Source organism: Chelon labrosus (genome assembly GCF_963514085.1).
Source record: "Chelon labrosus genome assembly, chromosome: 17".
Classification (NCBI taxonomy): Eukaryota; Metazoa; Chordata; class Actinopteri; order Mugiliformes; family Mugilidae; genus Chelon; species Chelon labrosus.
The window spans coordinates 24,851,533-24,875,926 of record NC_140350.1 but is presented as its reverse complement, the minus strand read 5'-3'; the positions used below and the strand labels follow the sequence as shown (position 1 = coordinate 24,875,926).

Here is a 24,394-nt window from a genome sequence, read left to right as displayed (position 1 = left end):
TAAAGGAATGTTTATGATGCACAGGTACAGGCAGTTGGAGGAACTGTACGACTTTAGTTGTTGAAAAACTTCCTCGTCCTAAAACTGTCCCTGACTGCTTCTGCAGCAACTGTACTTTTTCTTTAGTGCTTATCTTGTGTGGGGTTGCAGCAGCTGCAGTGCACTCACACCTGGACAATTATGCACATATCTGGGTTCTTAAGCTCAAATACTCTGTGGTGACCGGCGTCAGACATCAGCTTGTTGTTCATGTCACCAGTATAAAATGAAAATGTGTTGAAGCATCTTAGTCACGCTGCTCGAGCTTCATATTTGCCTCAGATGAACCATATTATAACATGTTATCACACGGAGCCAGGATCTGTGATTTCATCCTTCATTACTTGTTTTGACACCGATTATCAAACAGATCTCTTCAGGGCCAACATGAAAAGGAGACTGCTTAGAAATGCACCACATACGAGAGGAAAACAAATTTTCAAAATCACCTAAGAAATGACTCCATTTGATACGTCAGGGTGAGAGAAAATGAAAGTAGTGAAGAGGAAATTACAGCAGCAGACAGAATAATTAGGGACAGAGCTCAACACGGGGCGGATGATCTTATTCTGTTCCCCGTCCTTCTGTGCAGAGCACTTAAAGGTGGCGCTGGAGGACTACATGATGCGGATGCCGAAGGTTCGCATCCTGAGGACCAAGAAGAGGGAGGGCCTGATCAGGACCCGTCTGCTGGGCGCCACCGCTGCCAAGGGAGAAGTTATCACCTTCCTGGACTCTCACTGTGAGGCAAATGTCAACTGGCTGCCTCCTCTGCTGGGTGAGAAACACACACACCTATATGGGGGGTGTTGCCTTCTCAGATTTGTAGCTCTGTTGGGAAGCCTCTAGTTTTTCGTCTAGAGTCAGTGTAACCTGACGCCTCAGACATACAGAGTGAGGAAAGGAGGAGTGACGGAGAGTGTTGTAAAACATCCTGTGAACCATATCTTTATTTTTTTGTGTCAAACCAGCAGAACAGTGCAGTGCATCTAGTTCACTGCTTAAACATAACTTGAAACTGGGTCAACACATTTGGAATTAAAGTCATTACCCCTGTAGATAAGATAAGAGATAATATAAGACAGGACTTTATCTCTGTGGAGAAATGATGGTGTTACAGCAGCAGAGAACAACAGAGCATGATACAAAAAATAGAATAAAGGTTGATAAGAGAAACGATATACAAGTAAATACGTTATGGTACAAAAAATACTTACATATTGCATCAGTTTTCTAGTAGCTAACCAGAATGAATATCATGAATAAAACAACCTCCAATAAGAGTTGCACCAAGTATTGCACGAAAAAGACATGAGGTAATGACAGGGATGAGTTGGTGTATACTGTGCTCTTGTACGTCCAAGAAAAGAAGCTCAGCAGCAGCAGAGCTAAGACATGCTGATGTCAAAGAGTCTGACTGCTGAGGGGACGAAAGACCTCCAGAATCATTCCTTCTTGCTCTGTGGGTGCAGGAGTCTTTGACTGAAGGAGCTTCCTAAAGTCCCAACTGTCTCATATAGGGGGTGAGAGGGGTTGTTCCTGATGTTCCTGACGGTTAAGCCAACATCCTCCTCTCCTCCACTGAGTCCAGAGGACAGCCCAGGATGGAGCTGGCCCTCTTGATCAGTTTGCCCTGTCTCTTCTTGTCCCTCTCCGTGACTCCACCACACCAGCAGACCACAGCGTAGAAGGTTGCCAATGCAACCACAGTGTCATAAAAAGGTCCAGAGTAGTGTCCTACACACCTCAAAGGACCTCCGTCTCCTCAGCAGGTGGAGGCGACTTTGTCCCTTCCTGTAGAGGACATTCGTGTTGTCCAACTAGTCCAGTTTATTGTTCAGGTCCATGATGTCCATGTCCAATCCCTGGATGTTCACCGGTGTGGTTTGTGTTTCCTTCCTTTGGAAGTCAGTCACCATCTCTTTTGTCTTGGTGGCACTGATGTGAAGGTGACTGCGTTCACACCAGTCGACAAAATCCTCGACCACCTTCCTGTATTCCAGGTCATTCCTGTCCGTTACCCGTCCAACGATGGCTGTACCGTCCGTGAACTTCTTGATGTGACAGCTGTCTGTGTTATACCGGAAGTCCAGAGTGTAGACGGAGAAGAGGAATGAGAGAGTACAGTCGACTTTGGAGCTCCTGTGCTGCAAAGCACCTGATCAGACACACAGCCATGAAGCCTCGAAGCCTCACAGCTGTAGGCAGATGTTCTCAGCAATGTCGGATTCATGCAGCAAGCACCGACACACTCTGAGGCAGACATGCTACCCAGTAGGCTAGCTCCTTTTGGATTGGCTAACGAATCCCTTCTGGATCCAATTTACATAAACTGCCTCCCCCCCCCCCCAAAAAAAAAGAAAGAAAAGAAAAAGGCAAATTTCTTAAAGTTTCACAAATGCTTAAAAACTTTTTCGCTTTCAAACTACTTTCAGAATGTCCTCACTCTCATGGTCACAGCTCACAGATGCTCGCCGACTTGATGCCGCTGCCGAATTGCTCTCCCCAACATCGAATCATGCACACAAACACACACACACACCACCCCTACTGTGAGACTGAGTGCCTCCTCTTCTGGCTGATGGACTTGCTCACTAACACGCTCTCACTTTCTCAATTACCCTTTTTTTTTCCTTCCCCCATTAAGGACCCGTGTTCAGCTCTGTCTCCCAGCACGGCGCCGCCCCACTTGGAACCATTTCGCAGCAAACCTTATGACCCGTGTTACCGCTCTGTCAAGCTGTTTACACATCATTTGGGAATAGAACGTGTGTGTCTGCCGGTGCGTAACATAAACACACAGCCGTGTTCATGACAACCCGCTGTGACGCTTGGAATAATATTAATGGAGAGGAAGTATGGAGTCTGTGACGAAGCAACGATCACGATTACACCTCCAAGTGTTCAACGACAATGAAATAATCCACGACAGCCTGTTATTTCCTATTTAAAAGAAGGCAAAGGACACTTGTATAAACTTTCAAAATGTCCAAAAAGCTACACGTCCTCTGTTATTTTACCCAAACCATGAATGCTGTTTCAGTCCTTCCTCATTGCTTGACAGCGTGCAACAAACACTTGGCGTCTTCAGGCCTTGAATGACATCTGACCTGGGCAATCAGATCGCGGCTGCATTAAAATGAATGTGTCCCTCGCCAGCACTTAAGATCAGTTCTCAGTTTTGTGATCTGTATGCAAATAAACACCAACATTTAGCCTGCAGATATCTACTGCTGTTTCAGAACCACAAACATCTGTTTATTGCATGTGTGTGCGCGCCATGACTTGGGGAGATGCTATATATTTTGGAACAAGCTGTGAAGTCCAGGTGTTATTGTAGAGACGTGCACAAGGCAAAACTGTAACTAAAACCTGGAAGCTTCTACACGCAGCGTACTCTCACTGTTCATGCTGTTGGTTGAATCTGTGACAGGAGGTAAATAAAGACACTGGTGATTTTTGAAGAAATACTTAACTCCAAGTGGCTTCTTATTTAGCAACACGATCGCATCAGTAATTAACCACATGCCGACACGTTCTAAATCATATACAGTGTACTCGCTTAAAAATAATAATTCTTGTTTACTTGTTGTCCAAGGACAGAACATTTTAAAAAGGCTCTCAACAGACATCACTTATGGTAACTGTTCTTTTCAGGTGATCATTCACCTTCATTCATTTTTTTTTATAGCTGTGTGTGTTCACACCTGTACTTTAGAGCCGGACGCTTGTGATCAGATACCTCCGATGACCGGGTCTGAGCAGGACCGTTGTTGTGGTGATTGTATGGTATTGAGGCAGATGATGGTCCAAATGTTTTCCAAAGCTGCACCGAGAGCCTGCAGTGCAAAATTTCTCCACTACAAGCTGTGAGGATGACAGCAGGAGCTGCTACTGTACGTCAGTCGGTCATCCTTCGTCAACCAAGACGTTGGCAACCCTCTTTTGTTGGTAGCTTGTGCAAAACACACAATTTTATTTTCCCTCTTCATGAACTCCAAGTGATTTCCATCCCACACAAGACACCAACACAATCTCTATAACAGTAACATCATCAGGATTCTCCGAGAAGCTTTGCACTATGTATGTGACGAATGAACTTTGAATCTGAACATTTATTTCTTTATTGAAAATCTGTGGAATGTATTTAACAGACATCAACCATCTGTGTCTCTCAGACCGAATCGCCCAGAACAGGAAGACCATCGTGTGTCCGATGATCGACGTCATCGACCACGACAACTTCGGCTACGAGACGCAGGCGGGCGACGCCATGCGAGGGGCGTTCGACTGGGAAATGTACTACAAACGGATCCCCATACCTCCGGAAATGGAGAGGGACAACCCCAGCGAGCCCTTTGAGTGAGTATCACAGAGAGCAGAGCTGAGCGACAAAGCAAAGTTTAACGTACACGCAGATTCTGAAGGTTTACTTGTTAGGTTTTTCAAGGTTTCCTCAAAACTGAACTGACCAAAACACAGACACAAAGCCAGGGAATTATACAGTTTAAGAAAAGGGGGAAGCAGACAAGAACTAGAAAAATCTATCAAATCTGAAACATAGCACTGAGGAAGACAGAACAAACTGGTGAGGCCTGGCTGCGGGAGCGGGTCTTTTATGGAGGCTTGATGAGCAGATGGGTTGCAGGTGAGTTCAGTCAGCCAGAGGAGAGGGGCGGAGAGAGAGAGGGAGTCGTCAAGGGATCAGCTGCCAGAGAAAACGCAAGGAGAGGGAGCAGAATACGTAACGCCGACATGGCTTTCAACTGACATATAATTAGAGCATTTGCTGTTTGTTTTTTGGCAAAGGAAAATCAAAGACCTTGAATCCATTTGAGTTTAATGATGGGTTTAATGATGGCATTTTTGTTTTTCTCCAGCGGGTTGTCATTGAGTGTCATCTCCCCTTTAGCCCAGCTGATCTGTTAAAAGCTTCTATCCAACAAGGGCACTCATTAAACTTTATCTTGGTGTTTCAATTGTTTGCGTTCCTGCCAAAATATGGCTTTACTCAAAATGATGTTGAGTTCCTTGTCAGGCCTGGACGAGATTTTTGGTGGAGATGACGCTAGGTTGGGAGGCTAATTATTGAGTGCAGCATGCACATTGCATCCTCGGAAGAAATGTGTCCATTGGTGCCCGGAGCACTTATTGGATGTGTTTTGCAGTGCCAGGTTTGGACAGAGACATGGATATTCAAAACAAATTTCACAAAAGCACGAACTGCCAATGTAGTGAAAAAAAAAATAAATGTAGTTTGAATATTTAATGCAAAAATACACAAGTAGTGTGGAGAATTCTCTCCACACTACTTGGCTGGAGCCTACCCAGCTATCATTGGTCTAGAGGTGGGGTCCACCCTGGACAGGTCTCCAGTCTATCACAGGGCTAACACAGAGAGACACTCACATCTACGGCCAATTTAGAATCACCAATGAACATAACCAGGATGTCTTTGGACGGTGGGAGGAAGCTGGAGAACCTGGAGAGAACCCACGCAGACACAGGGAGAACATGCAGACTACACACAGAAAGGAACCAGTCGGCCTGGATGGATTAGAACCCAGAACCTTCTGGCTCTGAGGCATCAGTGCTAACCACCTAGGTATTTCATGATTTTAAAGAAGCGGGTGAGGTGCATGCATCTGTCGGGGGAGGTGCATCCCCTCGTACTTCAGGCAGGAGTGGAAGTCAAATCCTCCAGTGCACCACTTCACTGGTGCACTGCACAACTGTAGACCAGACATTACATGAACTGAGGGGTCCAAGGGCGGTCGCAGTGTTACATAACAGCACTTCACCTGCAGAACACCTACAACCAGGTGCCAGATTCCCTGTGTGCTGGATTTGCAGGTTTGGGCCACTTCAGCAGCAACAAAAGAGCATTGTTAAAGAAAGAAAAGCAAATAAACACTTGTCACCCTGTCTCTATGAACGCATCAGAATGGAGGTAGGAGGGATTTTAAATCTCATGCTTTCTCTGGACAACAAAGTGTCACGAGTTGAAAAGTGAATCTGATTTTGGAGATATTTCAGTTTCAAACCAATTTCACTTAAATCTAAAACTAATTGATTCCAGAGATTTGTGGTATTTCCACAGTATTTTCCCTCTAGATCCACATCTTGCATGATACGTTTTAAATCCAATCAGCTTTTGGGCCTGAGATGTAGCTTCTGTCATGTTTTGGATGTCCCTGACACGTGAACTAATCTTGTTGGGGCAGCGATATTTCAACAAGAGCATGTAGGTGATATCGAGTATTTAAGAAGCTGATCCAAGGATATAATGAATCGGTGTCTTCCAAATGAAGATCGATTGGATTCAGAAATCCAAACCTCGTGATTAGGACTGACAAAGCAGGTTTTGTTAATTAATATAACCCAGAAGATGACATTTTTAAAACTGGTACCTCCATGTCTCCGTCTCTTTGCTTCACTTTGTGTCAACAGTGATTAAGTCATCTGTCCTGTGTCTTTATTTAAGGCAAAGTGTTTTAGTCTGTCCATCTGATCAAACAGACCTCGTTCAGTTCTAGTCGATTCAGCCGTCTGTAGCAGCCCAATAACGCTCCATGTTTCAGTTACATTACTGTGATGAAAAGCATATTTGAGTTCATCGTGTACTTTTAAAGATGAAGATAACACTAATTATATATTAGGCTGAAAACCTGTAGGTATTATGTAGAGTAACCAGACAAACCATGAGCCAGCGCTCTAAAGCTCCCCTGTAAACAGAAGAAACCTGAAACAGAACCAAACTCGGCGTGGACGGCTGTCTGCCTTGACCTGTTGAGGTGAAAAGAGCGCAGAAAGAAAAAAAAAGATGAGTCGTTAAAAAAGCAGAGACCTAAGACAGTAGCATGGACAATATGGACAGTCATAGTGAGAATTTACTGTGTTGTCTCTGTCTTGTGCGTTTCAACACGTCCAATGCTTTTGGATGCAAATACTGTTGCAAAAATAGTTTAGTTTGGAACCACTTCACAGAACCCTAAACCACCCTGTTTCAGCACCTTTGGGATTAACTGGAACTCATGCTGTCATGTCGCCAAACGTCTGCGGTCGACCTCGCTAATGCTCGCTGGGTGGAGCAACTCCCTGCGGCCTCTTTCAGAATCCATTTGACAGCCTGAAAACCACAGGTCTGTAAGCCGCTAATGCCGATGGATTTGTGTTAAACAAGTGTGTCACGTTCAGGTGCACATGTTGTTTTGGCCATCTTAGTGTTGGCTTTTCCATCACCACCAGATATGGAACCTAGAACAGCACTATCATTGGCAAAGCAAAGTGAAAATTATGCTGATTTTATTACACTGCAAACATTCAAAAAGCCATTCATCTATCGTGTGTGCACGTTGTGCTGCTGTGAGTGGTAATTTACAGCATTTTTAATGAAGAAATAAAAGCAAATAAGCACATGTGTGTAGTGTGAAAGCATTAAAAGGAAGGAAGAACTTTAAATCTCACGCTTTCCCTGCACAACAAAGTGTTACGAGTTGAAAGTAAATCTGATTTATTCCATCCAGTAGACACAAAAACTATTTCCAAGGGGTAATTAGGGCTGCACAAAGCGCTGTATTTTTATGAGGTTTTCTTAATTAACTAAACACAAAAGAAGACATTTTGTGAGGCTGGTACCTGCATGAGTGGTGATTACGTGCTTTGTCCTGCAGTGTTTCAAACAGATCCTAGTTGTTACAAAAGGAGAGACCATGTGGTTAGTTATATTCATACTTTATGAAGTCTTATCCATAACTGAGTCTGAACACGTTAAATGCTTTTGCACACAAATACTGTTGCAAAACTCGGTTCCCGGTTTTGTGTGGAAGGACTTGACAGAGCCCTGAAGTCACCCTGATTCAGCACCTTTACTGGAACCACGTTGCCAAATGTCATCGGTCAACATTGCTAATGCTCGCTGGGTGGAGCAACTCCCTGTGGCCGCTTTCAAAATCAGTTTGAAAACCTGAAAACCAGAAGACTGCATGGATTTGTGTCAAATAAATGTGTCACGTTCATGGGTCCATGTTGTTTTAGCCATGTTCATGTGCATTTTTCAATTACCGCCAGATATGGAACATAGAACATTATTATCACTGGAAAAAGCAAAGTGGAAATTATGTTAATTTTATTACACTGCAAGCAGCCAAGAAGCTAATCATTTATCATGTGTGCATACTGTGCTGCTGTGAGTGGTAATTTAGAGCTCCATCAGATGACGTGCCCCACAGAGCGAGCAGCGAACACTCATGTTTTCATCTCTCCACATTGTTTTTATTTTAATGATAAAAAATGAAGCGCTGTAAAAAAAAAAAAAAAAAAAAAAAAAAAAAAGCAGGATGAGGCATGGCGTGCCCAGAGTAATCAGGATGTGTTGAGAGATACTGAACCAAAAAAAAAACGCGCTGGAGAGAAGTGCAGCGGGTTCCGTAATCTCTGCTAGAGTCATTTAATTGTTTGCGGCCTTGGAGGCGGAAAGCTGCAGAAACGTGGCTGTTATCACCGCGGGACTGAGGTCTGTGCTCAGTGCTCACGAGGCGTGGGGAGCCCCGGGGTGAGTCTCACTGCTGACAGTACAGTAGCTGCCCTGTTTGCCTTTAATTGATCCTCCTCGAGGACGGCTTTGGTGAGAGCAGACTACCTGCTGGTTCCCTGCCTCCGATCTCTACCTGATGAAAAGCTTGTAACTATGACAACCATGACTGTGTGTGTGTGACGACCACATCTCGTTTAGGGACGGGGCCATAAAGAAGAGACAACTCTTCGTCAGTGTTGCTTGATTGTTAAGATTAGTGCAACATTGATGGGTTCAGAGTGCTGTGGTGAAGAGAGTTGTGGTCTTGCTCTGACATAAACTCTGATTTTTCTGCGTGTGCACCTGCTGGCCCAATTTGTCTGCCTCAGGTGTGCAGCACAGGCAGCAACAATCAAGTAGAGCAGCCACACAACAGCCTAACAAGGGCTGCACTCAGCAGCACAGAGCTTCAGAGCTGCAGACAGAAGCCAGGGTACTCTGCTGTGGGTTAATTGGTTCACTATGCAGAGCATTTTCATTATCTGGTGAGAAATAGTGCCACCATAAATACATGCACTCTGACTTACTGTCTGCACTCCAAATGCACTCTCATTTTTTTTCTTTTTTCTGTATATAAATAAATATGCCAATGACAAATACATAATACTCACTTTTTGGAGGGTTTTAAATGTGGTTTTGAAAAGTTATCAGTCATCACAGCAGCTGTAGTCAGAGGTCACAGAAAAGAACCAAGAGCGGTCCCAAAAACTCAAAGCTCAGAAGCTCTATTCACACAGGACTAATCTTAGTGAGTACCTCTCGTAATTTGGAATAATTGTATCTGTGATCTCAAACCTGTGCAAAACAGCCATGACTATAATTTGTAAAATGAAGATTACCCGGCAAATTACCCTCGATATGTCTTCTTGAGAGATGATGAGCTGCATGACATGCACAGCAGCACGCTTAGATGCATTTGATTTTATTTATCGACGAATGAGACGGAGCTGATTTAAATACCACCAGGCAGCTCATGAATTTCCCCCCTGGATCATTTCAGTGTGCAACACCCAACACAGGCGTGCGGGGATCATTCTTAAATCACCTGATGTCCCCAGTTAATACTTATCCAGTGCAGATAACACTATAAAGTTATTCACCTTGCAATGAAAGCTTTTCTAAACGTTGTAGTTCTCTTATAATACCTATTGTGCCATCCTTGAATTTGCAGAACTGCTTGACAATGCCTAAACCTTGAATCTGCTAAAATGTCTATAATAACTGCAGTGAAATGTTCCATTCTTCAGCCAACAGAGCTTTCAGTTCACTCCAGTGCATAGGTGTCAAACATACGGGACGTGGGCCAAAACTGGCCCGCCAGAGGTTCCAGCCTGTCCCGCAGGGTGAATTTGCAAAGTGGAAAAAATTACGCTGACGACATTAACTGTTACTTTTCAATAAAAGCAACTGCTTTTCCTAATTTGTCCACTAGGGGTTGCACGCTTGTAGTAAAAGTTGCGAACGTAACACAACACCGAGACCCAGAGCAAACAGCAGATGGAAGCAATCTGCTGAAACTGCACTTTCTCTTAAGATATTTCAGTTCGTTCACAAAATGTTTTGTAAAAGCAAACTGGTCAGTGACTCCAGATCCAAAGATGTATATGAGCTGAGATATGATAACACAGTCTTAGCATCTGTCTCCAAAAAGTTTCACCCTCCTTCACATCTTGAGAATAGAGTCTGGAGTCTGGAGTCTGGCCAGTGTCTGGTACAGGACTTAGTCATGTGAGTTTCAGGTGGGCAACACCCACACAATATACTCCTGTTAAAACTCCAACTGCCTCACCAGTCTTTTAGAACGGTAGAAGATGAAGATGAAATATCTTCAGTTATTTAATTTGTTTCTGACTGACATGTCGCTGTATCTGTTCCTTGAATCAGTCAATAATAGCATGGATACTTGACATATTTCTTGTTTAAGTATGAAAGAGATCCGACCACATCATTCAGTTGGAAACGTATCCCAGCTAAAAATGCTGTAACTGTGCTGTGATTCAGTAGAAATATAATACAACTGTTCACTTTTGATTTATTCCAAACCTGGAACGACACACTCATCGTACTTAACCTCATGAGACCCTCCGTCTCCTGTAGAAATACAGTACATACAGAAAAAAGTTTTAAGGTTTAAAAAGTAATCTAATGTTAAGTGCTTTAGTCTGTTCGGCTTTTGACAATTAACAAATAGTTCTGGACATTTTGACATGTGAGTTGTTGGAGGTGAAGGCTTCTGCTTCTTTCTCCAGAGTGTTTCTTGCTCATCTCTCGCCATCTTTTCTTTTTCCTTTAATGAATAGTTTTTTTTATCTTTTTGGATGTTTCACTTAACGGTGAGAAAGAGAAAGTGAGAACTGCTGCCTTGGATGGGAAGATACAAATATGTAAAGGTCTGGACTAAAGCCGTAACACACAATGCACTGAAAGTAACGAGTGTGTGAGGTGAAGGTCCTCTTCATCACTTGTCACTCATCACTGATTACCAAATATCACCCTGATAATTGGTTTTTAAGGTCGAAAGGTAAAAAAAATTGAAGTATAAATGTATAACTGAGAAAAATAAAATAAAAATAACTTAAAATAACTAAGAAACTGTAAACTTAAAATGAGTAACTCTTATATACATACATTTACAATATTTTAAAGCAGCTGTGTAATTAAAGTGCAGTGGTACTTAAGTCTAGTTAAGGCAGGAGTTGAGCAGATGGATGGGGATAGAAACTCTCCTTCAGCCTCTCAGTCTTTGTTCTCAGACAGAGGAAACGTCGGCCTGATGGCGGTAGGGGGAAGAGAGAGTGTCCAGGGTGACTGGACTGTTTCTGGATCTTTTGTGTAAATGTCCTGCAGGTTGGGGAAGGGACTATCAGAACAAAAGACCACCCTTTTGAGGGGCTGGTGCAGTTTCCCATCCGGATGGTGATGCTCTCACACAAGATGCTCTCTGTGGTGCAGGTGTAAAAGTTCCTGAGCACCTTGAGAGGAAGTTTAAAGTCTCTGAGGCGTCTGAGGAGGTAGAGGCGCTGTCTGGCCTTCTTCACGATGGTGTTCAGGTGATGAGACCATGACAGGTCCTGTGAGATGGTCACTCTTTCCACCTCAGAGTCACTGATAATAAGTGGATGTAAGTCCCTCTGCTGTTTCCCACTGAAGTTCACTATCAGTTCCTTTGTTTTGCTGACGTTCAGCAGGAGCTGGTTCTCCCGGCACCAGTCCTCCAGGACCAGACCCTCCTGTAGGTAGTTTTGTCATTCTGGAGTAATGATATTGTGATTATGATATTTGTTTGGTCTGCACCTCATCTGAGCCTCAAGCCTCCTGTTTCAATCCAACCACTACCAGGACATTCTAACAGTGAGCCCTGCTTTGTGTCATCCAGGTCACCGGTGATGGCAGGTGGACTGTTTGCCGTGGACAGGAAGTGGTTCTGGGAGCTGGGAGGATACGACACGGGTCTGGAGATCTGGGGAGGAGAACAGTACGAGATCTCCTTCAAGGTAAAACACAGAATGATTTTATTTTTGATCACACTGTAACTCTAGTCTGTTACAAGACAGGCCCCCCAAAAAACAAGAATACTATAGAGCACATGACATATGCTGATCAGCCATAACATTATGACTATGTGTAGTATAGTTAATAAATCAAACTTTTCCCAAAGCCAGTTGGAAGGAGAGCTACGACATCCTTGCCATTTATAAAATTGACAAGACAAGCCTCTTGTTCTGGTTTTAATTCCGTGATGCTCTCGAGAGTTGAGACAACTTTGCGGATGGCTTCTAGCGTCTCTTCCTCTGTCGCCATTGTTCCTATGCTGTTGAACTACAAGCTTCGCTGGACTACAAGCAACTCGGCAGGCGAGTTCCGCGTCATCACTCAACTGTTCGCTGATTGGCGCGGTTACACGCGAACCACGGAAGTGCAATTGGGCCAGACTACGTGCCAGACCGAAATCAAATTTCGGGCGGAAACGTAGGATGGTGACGACCAGGCTAAACACCTTGTGCTGTTCTTCATGTTTTTTTTTTTTTAGTTGTTCCTAAAGTGTTTTTGTGTGTGTCTGTGTCAGGCTGCATCCTGCTGGGGATGGCTGCTGCCATCAAGGAGTGTCATTGCTATGGGGTGGGGGTGCCTGGTCTGGTCTAGGTGGGTGCTACATGTCTAAGTAACATCCACACCAATGAATGCCAGGTCCAGAAGTTTCCCAGCAGAACACTGAACTGTCACAAGATGGTCGATGTTATTCACTTCTCCTGTCAGTGGTCATAATGTTGTGGCTGATCGGTGTATACCTCAGCATCTAAACGATGAGTGTTGATTGTTTGAAAATACAATTTAAAATATAAGTTAAGCAAATATATAATCATGAAAATGTACTTAGGGTATTTGAATATATTAAATATATTATTAGATTACTATCCCTCATTTATTCTTAAAGGAGGATTTTTTTCATTTGGACCTATTTTATATTCAACTAACAATCATTTTAATTATAAATGAATCCGCTTCTCATTTCCTCCATTACTGCATTGTTTGCTTTGGAAAGATTCAGAGATCAGTGCCGTCACAGAGACACCGACACCTGCAAAGTTCCTGTTTTTATCCAGACCTCAGAATGATTAAAAGGTCTGTTTGTCAGGAGCAGCAAACATTCTCATTTGTTTAGCTGGAACCGTAAGCAGTTTATACGTGAAGCCCAGGGTGAGGAGAGCATTAACGGCTCGCTAAGACTTCAAACTCAAACATTAGGATTCCTAGTGGAAAATTCCACCTTATGCAATACTACAGACATCGCTGCACACTCTTTAACTGCTGAGCTAAAGGTGAGGATTTCATTTACAGCTGTGAGTGTGAAACCAATGATAGCCTCAACTAATGCCATCAGTGACCCGCTGCCGAGCCTGCTGAGGAAAGCTCTTATGTTTTAATACTGTTTTGGAGCTTTTCATCTTATTTAAGTAATTACTGAGATAATATCCCACACCAAGGTTATTATTTTGGCCAAGATTATCACACTCTGAAATTCTGCCATCAGCACATGCGTAGCTGTAGCCTCTTAAGTCTGCTTTATACCCTCCGATTTTCAATTTGGTTTCCTTTTTATTAAGATTCCCATTAGCTGATACAGCGCAGACAGCCAGTCTCCTGAGGTGAGAAGATTAACAGGCTCTCATACTAATCCTTACAACCAAACTGCTGCTCCCACAGACAGCCAGGCTCTGCTTGCATGCGAAACACAATCACCTCATTCAGTGTTCACTGTTAATCTAAAGCTCCATCCCGGTTGACGCTGGTGTGGGAACACCAGGCGTTTCCAGCTCACACAGTGAGATAGTGTCACAACATCCAGGCTCGGAGCTCCGAGGCAGCATGACCTCACATGCAGGGAGAGAGGACGGCAAAAGGCATAAAACTTCTTTACAGCTCTCCGGCGGAGTTTCAGTTATGCAAACATTTTTGCAGAGCTGCTCTGCGGGCAGAAATAATTAAACCTCAGTGGATGGAGCCAAAAAACAGTATTTATTCAGAGTAAAAGTTGGCAAACTGGCAGATAGTTGGAAGAAGGAAACTCTTCTAAAGGCATACGTAAAAAAAAAAAAAACTATTCATGGCTGTGGCATGGTTGACACTATGGCTCATATCATAGTAGTGATGGTGTTATTTTATCACAGCACGGGTGTCAAGCTCATTTTAGTTCAGGGTCCATATACAGCCCAGTTTGATCTCAAGGGGACCGGACCAGTAACATATCCCTCTACTGCACACATATTAATGCTGAAAATGATTCAGCGTCATTTACTGATTCATTTTGGACCATTTTATTGTCAAAACATTCTTTTATATATATTTCAGACCCTTCCACTTCAAGATATTTTTCCGTTGCCAAGGGGCAACGTTGTGCAACAATGGTACAAAACAACAGAGGGAATGATTAATTCATACATCATAAGGCAACTTTTAGAGAGCAATGAAAACATCAGAAAATCTTCCATATCTGAATGAATCCAGGCTTAGCTTCATATAGTCCATCGTCATGTTTATTCTCATATTGGACATTACTGTCGCTCAGTGTGAAACTTCAGAAAGCAGTTATTCTGTCCTGTGAAACAGAGGTGCACATTACGCTTTTTACACATCACTCTTGGTGCTCCTGTGCACCCAGGAACCGTGCATCCTCCTTTGTTGTCACACATTGTTTTTCAGTGTGATGTGTTGTCCAAGTGGACGTCCTGATTTGGAATAGAAGCCGTGGGTCCTCCATTTTTCTCTCAAAATTCGATATAAATACAAATATTATTGCATTTACAACTAGTTTTGTGCAAAAATGCATGAAAAAATATACGATTACATTCAAAAACACCGTTAGCAAAGTCTCCCTCAAGGCGTAGCCGTTATCGCACAACGTTGCCCCGAGGCAACGGAAAGAAAAACTGAATTTCTGAACATGCAAAATAAAAAATACTTCATAAAACCTGACAAAAACCCTCTCTACAACTTCATACACACTCATGTATTTTTTATGTACAGTTTAAGTTGTTTTTCCATAAAAATAGGACTTTGTTTCCACGGCAACACCGTCAAACAGTATACGCTGGACAGGTCTATTTAATTTCATGATTTTCTGACCAACCAGGCGTCAAACAGGTGCAACCATGATGATATGACGGTGCACTCGTGTATATTGGGTTCAGGCTGGTGTGAGAGTTAATCTTGAAGCATTAGCAGCTCGTTTTATCCTGTGAGGCGTTTGTAAGATCGTTATTATTCATGCAGCGGCAGCAAAACACACGACCAGGCAACTGAAACCCAGTAAACTACAGGCATTCATGTTTTATTTAGTCTTGGACACCAAAAGAGGGAACTCAAGTTTGTGTTGCACTTCAGGTCAACGCAGGTTTTTGTGACATGTTTTATTAACAAAGCTAGAGTGAATTATGTGACTGTGATCAGGGCCGCTCTGCATGAGCATCCTCATTGGAATTGATGTTGTACGTGCCTGAACACAGAAGTGATAAGTGACGCATGTATATTTTACGTTCTGTTATTCCTGCCTCTAACCTCCAAACAGCACACGCTACACTGCAGGAATAGAAGCCCCACACCTCTCTCTTGGTTTGTTTTCATGTTTTAATCCATCTTTTCAGTTCCACACTTCTCATTTTGCCATTGTTTATAAAAACAAAAGCCCCTCTCCGTCGCGCCTGCTGTCTCTAAGTCGTCCTTTCTTCCTCATCCTCTTCGTGTCCTCTCAGCTTATTTTCAGCATTGTGAGCCAAGTAAGAGAATCATTACAGTTGTTCTTATTGTAGTTGGAGGATTAGAATGAAGAGCCACTGTCGGATGTCGCTGTTCTGTGGGATAGATGCGTAAGAGGAAAAGGAGGGTCTGTTTTTGCTTTTAGATGAACACATTAGAGGTCTTAAAATATATTTAAACCTCAGTGAATAATTGTTCAGGTGTGCCGTACTTTACTGATAAACTTCTTCAAGTTTAAACACCGTCACAGCAGTAACACCTACTTTACCAAGTAGTTGAGTCTTTATCTTCTGTTTCACTTTGAGGCTAGGTCGTCATCTTCATAATTTGGTTTTGTTGTTTCCTCTTCTCGCTCCAAGCTGCCATCTCAACTTCACTGCCTCCTTTCTTAGCCTCTCAGGATTCATAAGCCTGTTCCTCGCTGCACCTCTTGTCTCTTAGTCTCCTGCTGAACTCCTTGATCATCTCCTCCCTTCATCCTCCTTTACCTTTTCAACTCTTTGAATTTTTAAAATCGACATAGCTTCTAAATACAATAGAGGATCCTCTGATGAAGGTGCCCTCTCCTCTCCCTCCGTGTTTCTCTTAAGGTGTGGATGTGTGGTGGTCGCATGGAGGACATCCCTTGCTCCAGGGTAGGACACATCTATAGGAAGTACGTCCCCTACAAGGTCCCTGGAGGGATCAGCTTGGCAAAGGTAATTCTTCACACTGCAGGCCTCCACGGATCATGACAAAATGCAATGCAGCAGATTAGTCACAGATTTTCATTGTGTTGTGAGAGTATAAAGTATAATGCAGAAGTTCAGTGTCAGTACAACACTGCTGTACGACTTCGGCTTCGTCTGAGTCCCGACACAACAACCGATTGTGTTTTACTGTCAGTAGAAGTAAGAATAGGACCTATTCAAATGCACTGTTTAACGTTAACAAAAGCGACAAACCACTGAGTTAAGAAAAAATATTTTTTTTCACTCTAATTCATCCCAAAGCTGTTCTATCAGGTTGAAGTCTGGACTCTGTGCAGGCCAGTCAAGTTCTTCCTCACCAAACTCTCTCATCCATGTCTTTATGGACCTTGCTTTGTGCACTGGTGCTCAGTCATGTTGGAACAGGAAGGGGTCATCCCCAAACTGCTCCCACAAGTTTAGAGTCCACTTTTGAGTCTGCTATAAAAGACATTGACGAGGACAGCAGAAATCACTTGATGTCATACAACGTATGTTGTTGCTCTGATTGGTTGTACCACTATCCATTTATATAGTGCTTTTTTTTTCTCTGTATCAGTTGAAACATGCCCTGTAATAAAATCCAAATAATTCTCAGCTTCATATCATCGTCTATAGTCATCAATAGTGTTCTGAAGGAGGACTCTTGGTTTGGAAATAAACCATGTTTGTCTTTGTGCTGTGCTGAAATATGGGGCAGGAAATATTTAGCTGTTAGAGAGCAGGGGGAGATGGAAAAAAAGTCATCTCATTCTTGCAAATACATGTGCACACACACACACACACAGAGACACATGCGCACAAAGATGAGGACACAACAGCAGGAGTTGTGAGACCGAAAAAGGAAAATCAAAAGAGCTTCATGAGCAAAAAAATGCAGCTACAAGTTTGCTAAAACAAGGCAAGCAAACAGAGCGCGGGGAGCTGCTGAAGATCCCATACATGGGTTGAGGCGAGGACGGAACAGGAAGTGAACGCTGGAAAGCTGAGCCACTGGATGTGGAGGTGTGGAGAGCTGGAGGTGTTTAGGCTGCAGGCTTGACAACAGGTCAATGAAAGAATACAGAAAAACAACCAGACTGAATGAATGAGTGATTAAAAACCTCAACACTGTGACACACACGGTGCACAGGCAATATTAAGGGAACATCTGTGTCCTTGAACTGACTAATCATGCTCAAGCACACAAGTAAACAACTGTAAATAGACAAAGAAATGTACAGGAACACACATGCAAACATAAACCCTGCACTCGTACACACACCACATCGTAGTGCAGGATAACGAATGGCAGCGTTTTAGTTTTCTGCATCCTCTACTAAGTACACTACTCTCTTCTCTAAATGTACAGGAGTACTTTACACTCAGCTGAGCGTTCACGAACAAAAGACCACCAGGCTAGAGGCGGCGGTATGCAATGCATCCCCTATCTACGACTTATAGCTTTGCAGGTGTTACTGTGAAGAATGAGCTTAAGTGCTTAGTTCCTCGTTTTCTTCAAAGTACCAACACGGAATGGGGAAATTTCTTAAAGAGCTAAATCATCTGAGGTGCAGCTGAGCAGCATTCATTATATATGCCTCTACTACGGCCTGGAACCAGGCTCAGTTTGACTCAGCATACCAGTGAAAGTTACTGCTGGCTTTTGTTTGGCTTATTTTAAACTGGGCCTCGGTGGAATGATCATGGCCCTGAGTTGTTCTAACCCTGAAGGTGACAATGAACCTGGTGTAGTCTCTGCACAAAATCAAAGTGCTGTTTCAGTATCAGGGGAAAATATCGTTCTGTAACAGGTTATTTCTTTCTATTAAAGTAAAATTGAATATTTATCACGACGAGAGTTAAGAAGAATAATCTGTCTGATCTGTGATCTTCTCCGTCTTTGATATAATTTCAGAATCTAAAACGAGTGGCGGAGGTTTGGATGGATGAGTATGCCGAATACGTCTACCAGCGCCGTCCCGAGTACCGCCACCTGTCCACGGGAGACATGACGGCGCAGAAGGAGCTGAGGAACCGACTCAACTGCAAGAACTTCAAGTGGTTCATGAGCGAGGTGGCCTGGGACCTGCCCAAACACTACCCGCCGGTGGAGCCTCCTGCTGCTGCATGGGGAGAGGTGAGCGCTGGATTAGTTGATTAGTTATCAGCTGTCAGCGCTGACACAAGGGGAGGTTTGGTCATGACCAAGTGGAGGAAACATTAAGCCATCGTGAGAGCGCCAAAAACTGCAGATTGTTGAATGTCCTCTAGAAGCAACACTACTTATATCCAAATAAAAGCTGAAAACAAAGCAACTGGACTACTGTAAAACTTAAAAACTAAAAGTAAGAGGAATAACATTTATCAAAGGAAGTTATACTTGACTAAAAAGTATCTCTCTCAGCTAAAAGTAAAGTTAAAACCATGTATTTTCAGCTTTTGTTAGAAAATGTCAGCAGTTTTTAATTCGCTCTTTTTTTTTTTTGTTTAATTGCCTAAAGGCTTCTTTCACAAACGCTGGCTCCAGTACAACAGGTTGAAATTTGCATATCCACCATGGCCAAACTTTCTCAGCTCATAATTAATGTAACCAAACAAAAGTCACAGAAGTAGGGCTGCTGCAAATCTCCCTTTAGTTAACACCTTCATTGCTTCCATGTTAGACGCCTTAAACAATTTAATTGTTCTACTTATTTTTCACATGAGCTGGTTTAAAATGCATCATTAATAAGTGTAGCTGCACAGTGAAACTAAGAACACGTGCTAGGTGAAATAGCTGGAGGCTGGTTCATGGTGTGATCTGTACGTGAGATGAGCACTTCTTGTTACTACAAACTGCACTAAATACCAAAGTGAGAACTGCAAGAAACACATCCATGAATAAATCAACAAAGACTGATTCTTTTACTACAGTGAAACGCTGATAAAGTTCCTGATGATGACGATAGAAAAGAAACGGTGATGAAAGATGTTTGCAATCACCCAGATCTTTACCCTCTCCCCCGGCACGCTGCAGATCCCCATCAGGGCAACCTGAATACACACCTGGGGGCCAAACACGCCTCTGGCCCCCTGACATGTGAGGTGAACAAAAAGAATGAAGTGCTGTGAACAAGCTGCCGAGGACAGAATCCCTGTGACTGTGATCAGTATATTGATTAACCTGTGTCCTATAAAGAGTCCCTGTCTCATTGACGCCGTGTCCTCTGGTTTGTGTCTGTGTGTGCGTGTATTTGTGTATTTGTGTATCTGTCCAGATACGGAACGTGGGCAGCGGCATGTGTATGGAGATCAAACACTTTGTGTCCGGGAGCCCCATCCGACTGGAGAGCTGTGTGAAGGGGAGGGGTGAAGTGGGCTGGAGTCATGGACAGGTGAGGGTCACTCATTACAGCTTCTCTTGTAAACTTGCTCCTGATGGCTTTTGCTCTACATTTATTCCGTTGCTGCTCCACGTCTGCAGCCAGGACCCACTCTGCAAAGATCTGCTGGGTCAGTCAGATCATCTGGGCTGGTGGTATTTAATCATGATGGACAGAAGAGTAACAGCAACATAGTTGTTACTACTCAGCTCTGTTAGGGGGTCAGGGAAACAACATTAAACCAGACTGAATAGGTTTTAGTTAAGGTTTATTGTTTTAAGTTTAACAGAAAGCAACAGAGAAATTAGTCAAACAAAACTAAACATATAGTCCTTTCTGACAATGATAAGCACAAGTCGTATATGCACTGTTTGGTACGCCAGTGTCAGGCAAACGGTTGGAGTTCACTTCCCTTGTCCAGAATCGTTCTGGCCTCCTAAACCAGAGAACAATCTCTGATAATAATATAAGGCACGGTGCATGGTAGTGTTTATAAGCTAAATATTTGTTATCCCACAGCCAGGGATGATCAAATGCAGCTATTTACATTATTTTCCATCCTGCCAACAGTGACAGGAAAACAGTCATTTCCTGTCACTACAGCAGATTACAGCAGAGATCTTTCTTTTTGCAGGTGTTAACATTCGGTTGGAGGGAGGACATCCGGGTGGGTGACCCCATGCATACCAGGAAGGTGTGCTTTGATGCGGTCTCCCACAGCAGCCCTGTCACCCTGTACGACTGTCACGGCATGAAGGGGAACCAGCTGTGGCGCTACAGAAAGGTACGGTGGAGGGTTGATGCTTCTTAAAAAATACAGGGGTGTTCATTAAAGCGTTCTTCCAGCTGGTTTTCCTCTTTGTGGTCAGTTAAGTGTGCTTATGATTAAGGAACTGTTTCAACTGGTGAAATAAAGTCTAGTCCGGTCACATCTGCAGGACACAGTTGTTACTCTGCAAAAACTATGCTGAAGGTTTTGTTTTTTTCAACTTCTGGTTATCTATTTAAACCTGATGCAATATGTAAATATTTATTGTACCATAATCTATTTACTTTTTATATAGCTTCTCTTGTCTACCTTTATTCTATCTTTTTGTATTGTATCTCTTGCATTGTTGTTCCCTGCCGCTGTAACATCCTAATTTTCCCTCAGGGATAAATGAAGTCCTATCTTATCCTATCTTATCTTATCTTAAAAAAAGCCTTAAAATGAGGACTATAATACTTAAACTAAGCAAAATGATCTGCCAATAGAACAGGAAAATACAACTTACCAAGATTTTTTAAAGCCTCAAAGGACCCACAGATATTAGCCTGGTGTTTTAGACTAAAAACAAGTAGATTTGTGTTGATACAAGAAAAATATGAACAGAACCATTTACTCAGTGGCTATAACTGTGACTGCTCTGTACTGTATCAGAATCAGAATACTTTATAATCTCTCAAGGAAATTGTTTTGTTGCTGTTGCTCCCATAAAGTGACAGTTGCAAGATGACAGAGTCAAATGCAAATAGAATAAAAAGTAATATAAAAATATAAATATAAAAATATGCAGAAGTAAGTGGTTACAAATAAATGAAAAGAGTCTGAAGTGTTAAGAGTGTTAACAGTCACCAAATGTCAGTGGGAGGAGTTATAAGGTTTAATGTCACATTCTGTGGAGCATTTGGGTTGAATGAGTCTGTTACTGAAGGTTCTCCTCAGACTGGCCAGTGGCATACAGAAGACCAACAATAAAACAATAATTTCCATTTGGTCATTATCTGTTTTTAACATGTTTAGAGATTAAATAAGATGAGCTTGACATAAGAAATTGTGATTGTGACTTCTGTAGTTGTTGCACTTGTCTGTGTTCATGTAAGAACCTTCTAACAGGATTGTGGTTAAGCATGAACTTAACTAAGAACCAGTAAGAAAATCTCAATAAGATGTAGATTATTACGACAATTTAGGAACAAAATGCTTAAAGTGAGTCAAGTGCTCTAACACTAAAACTGCCCAGTAAGAGGAATTATCTTAGCAGAAAAAGAATGAGCATATTTACCTTGATTTAAGATGCTTCATCTTTTGTGGTGCACAGTAGCTCTCCAACTGTGGAGGCTAAATGTTTGAAAATACTCAATAGCTTTGAAAGTGCTCAAGTTCTTTTTTTTATTTTATTTATCTGCACGGTTTGACTATGAACTATTATAAATGATGTAGAAATAATCAAGAATAAGATTGAAAAACATAATCCCTGCGGATAGATACACTCCATTTATAGTACTGAGGTATGACAGGGTCCAAACATGCCAGCGTAATAAGTGAAGGCCATACATTATGGTTCTTTAACCCTCTATGTCGGTTCCAACACTATTTCAAGACGTCCATAAACGTCCCATGTGTATTTCTCTGCAGGATAAGAGTCTGTTTCACCCCGTCAGTAACAGCTGTATCGACAGCAGTCCCAGCGAGCGGCGGGTCTTCATGAACACGTGTGACCCGGCTTCCCTCAGCCAGCAGTGGCTGTTCGAGAGGACCAACGCCACCGTGCTGGAGCACTTCAACCGGGGCACCAACTGAGGTCACTGAACATTGAGATGAGGCGTCTTCCAAAGAAAACGATCACGAAACAGTGATCACTGTGTTGCAGTGAGTAAAACGTTTATAGTTGTGAGCAAAAAATAAATAAAAATGCACAAATTTGTTGTGAAATGGATAGTTTCCCATTTCTGGTTGTGCTTCAGTTTATCATGTTAGTGTAGATTCCATGAACAAACGACTAAAACCAGTTTTAGAATTCTACAGTTTGAACATACAGCTTGCTCTGAGTCATTACTGCAAGGACAAAGGATCCAGTCTCACAAAGGAAAGGTGGATGTGCCGTTAAAGGATTACTCTAGCATTATTTTACATATTTCTTAGTGTGAACAAATCCCATCAAATGGTCAAATTTGATGGATGAATACCTTCTTAACTTGACTAGCTGCGTGAAACACTGTTTCAGAGTTCCAGCACGTTTTACCTCTGTCTTTTTTCTGTCATCCAGATAAGAATGGAAGCTACATGTGAAAGCACGCAGCTTCACAAACATTCCCCGTGGTTCGGCAGTCATCCGGTGCGCTGGCTGAGAGCTGAGGAGCTGGTGGGACTGCACGCAACAACGCCAACGTCCAGAGTCCAATCATACAGCGCAGGGCTGTACGGTAACAGGAGGTAAAAGAAAGACACTGAACACCAGTGAACCTTCCAGTCAGTCAATCTAGCGTCTGCTTCACTATCTGATAAAAACTGATAAAAACTGATATTTGATTCACTGACTGTATTCTGTCCTTCTGACCTCCAGGGTGAGAGAACTGCAGTGAGACCAGATTCTTCAAACCCAGGGAATGTGGTTTTAAACAACGACGTTTGGATCTGAAGGATTGACAAGAGCCAAACTCTTGCAGAGATACTGTACAACTTTTTTTTTCCACTCCTGGATCTTTCAGCTTGGAGTCTTATTTTCCTGTTGTTGCCACGTTTTCGATTGGCGGTGCAAAATTTGGGAATGAGGAGGGGGAGAAATGCTGGACAATTATTCCTGCACAGTGTGCAGATGCACTGCAAGAATGCATCATTTTTAAAGGTATCATGCATACATGTATTATACGACATATTAAAGCAGTGAAATGACAGTTTTGTCTGCTTCTTTTACACATTTACTGTATCTTGTGGTCGCCAACTGTTTGCAGATATCATAAAACTTTTAAGGCTTTAGGTTAATATCGATTTAAGACCATTTCTATAGAGACTGAACACTTGATCTAAAGGTTAATATGTCTGTGAACGTTCTCAGTCATCCAGGTCATGGTATGTCCTCTCGTATCCCCGCACTAGTCAGAGGGTGCTTGACTCTAATTTCCGTATTCCACATGGCTCAGTCACAGGGACATTTAGAGTTGTCGTGACGCCCGTTAACTAGAATACTTGAGAATGAATGGCGCAAACAAATAAACAAAATACATTCACAATAATAGAATAAAACTGAACCCGTGACACCGGATGACGCCAGGATGATATTTGTTCTATTAACAGTGCTCCCTCTCCAGCTGCATGTGTTTAACCGCCTTGACTCAGCACCTGCACTTAAGCACAGATCTTATTGGAAATCTGATGAAGCTGATATCACACATAGTCATCGTCTGGCCTCAGTCTGGGCGATGAAACTTGCACGGCGAGCTAACATTTGCCCATAAAGGACAGCAGCTGCTGAGGCCCAGAGTTCATTCGCCACTTTCACTTTTTTATTGACGGGGTGAGTCATCAACCTGAGTGGAAAATCCAATATCCGAGTATGAGTCTTATTGGCCGTCTGATGCCACCGAGGTCAAACAGGCGTAGTGAGGCTGCTGCAGAAAGCGCTCTAACTTTGGGTATTTTTGCATGGAATTAAAGAAAAATACTGGTCCATTACTTTGGAGGAACTTTTTAT

At 42.7% G+C, this 24,394-nt stretch overlaps 1 protein-coding gene across 4 annotated transcripts in view; it reads left to right on the top strand.

Annotated features, from left to right (window-relative positions):
* The window catches only part of LOC311503055 (polypeptide N-acetylgalactosaminyltransferase 10-like), a gene marked incomplete at its 5' end in the record, with an annotated part of 69,557 nt that extends 46,737 nt beyond the window's left edge, over positions 1–22,820 (top strand). For all 4 annotated transcript variants that reach the window (XM_084565564.1, XM_084565563.1, XM_084565562.1 and 1 more), the window contains 8 exons: positions 632–817; positions 4,218–4,401; positions 11,991–12,108; positions 16,459–16,566; positions 18,494–18,715; positions 19,836–19,952; positions 20,575–20,724; positions 22,339–22,820. In XM_084565564.1, coding sequence (XP_084421690.1) covers positions 632–817; positions 4,218–4,401; positions 11,991–12,108; positions 16,459–16,566; positions 18,494–18,715; positions 19,836–19,952; positions 20,575–20,724; positions 22,339–22,503 — 1,250 coding nt within the window. In that variant the 3' untranslated portion in view covers positions 22,504–22,820. The remainder of the gene's footprint in view (positions 1–631; positions 818–4,217; positions 4,402–11,990; positions 12,109–16,458; positions 16,567–18,493; positions 18,716–19,835; positions 19,953–20,574; positions 20,725–22,338) is intronic.
* Between the last annotated feature and the right edge of the window lie 1,574 nt (positions 22,821–24,394).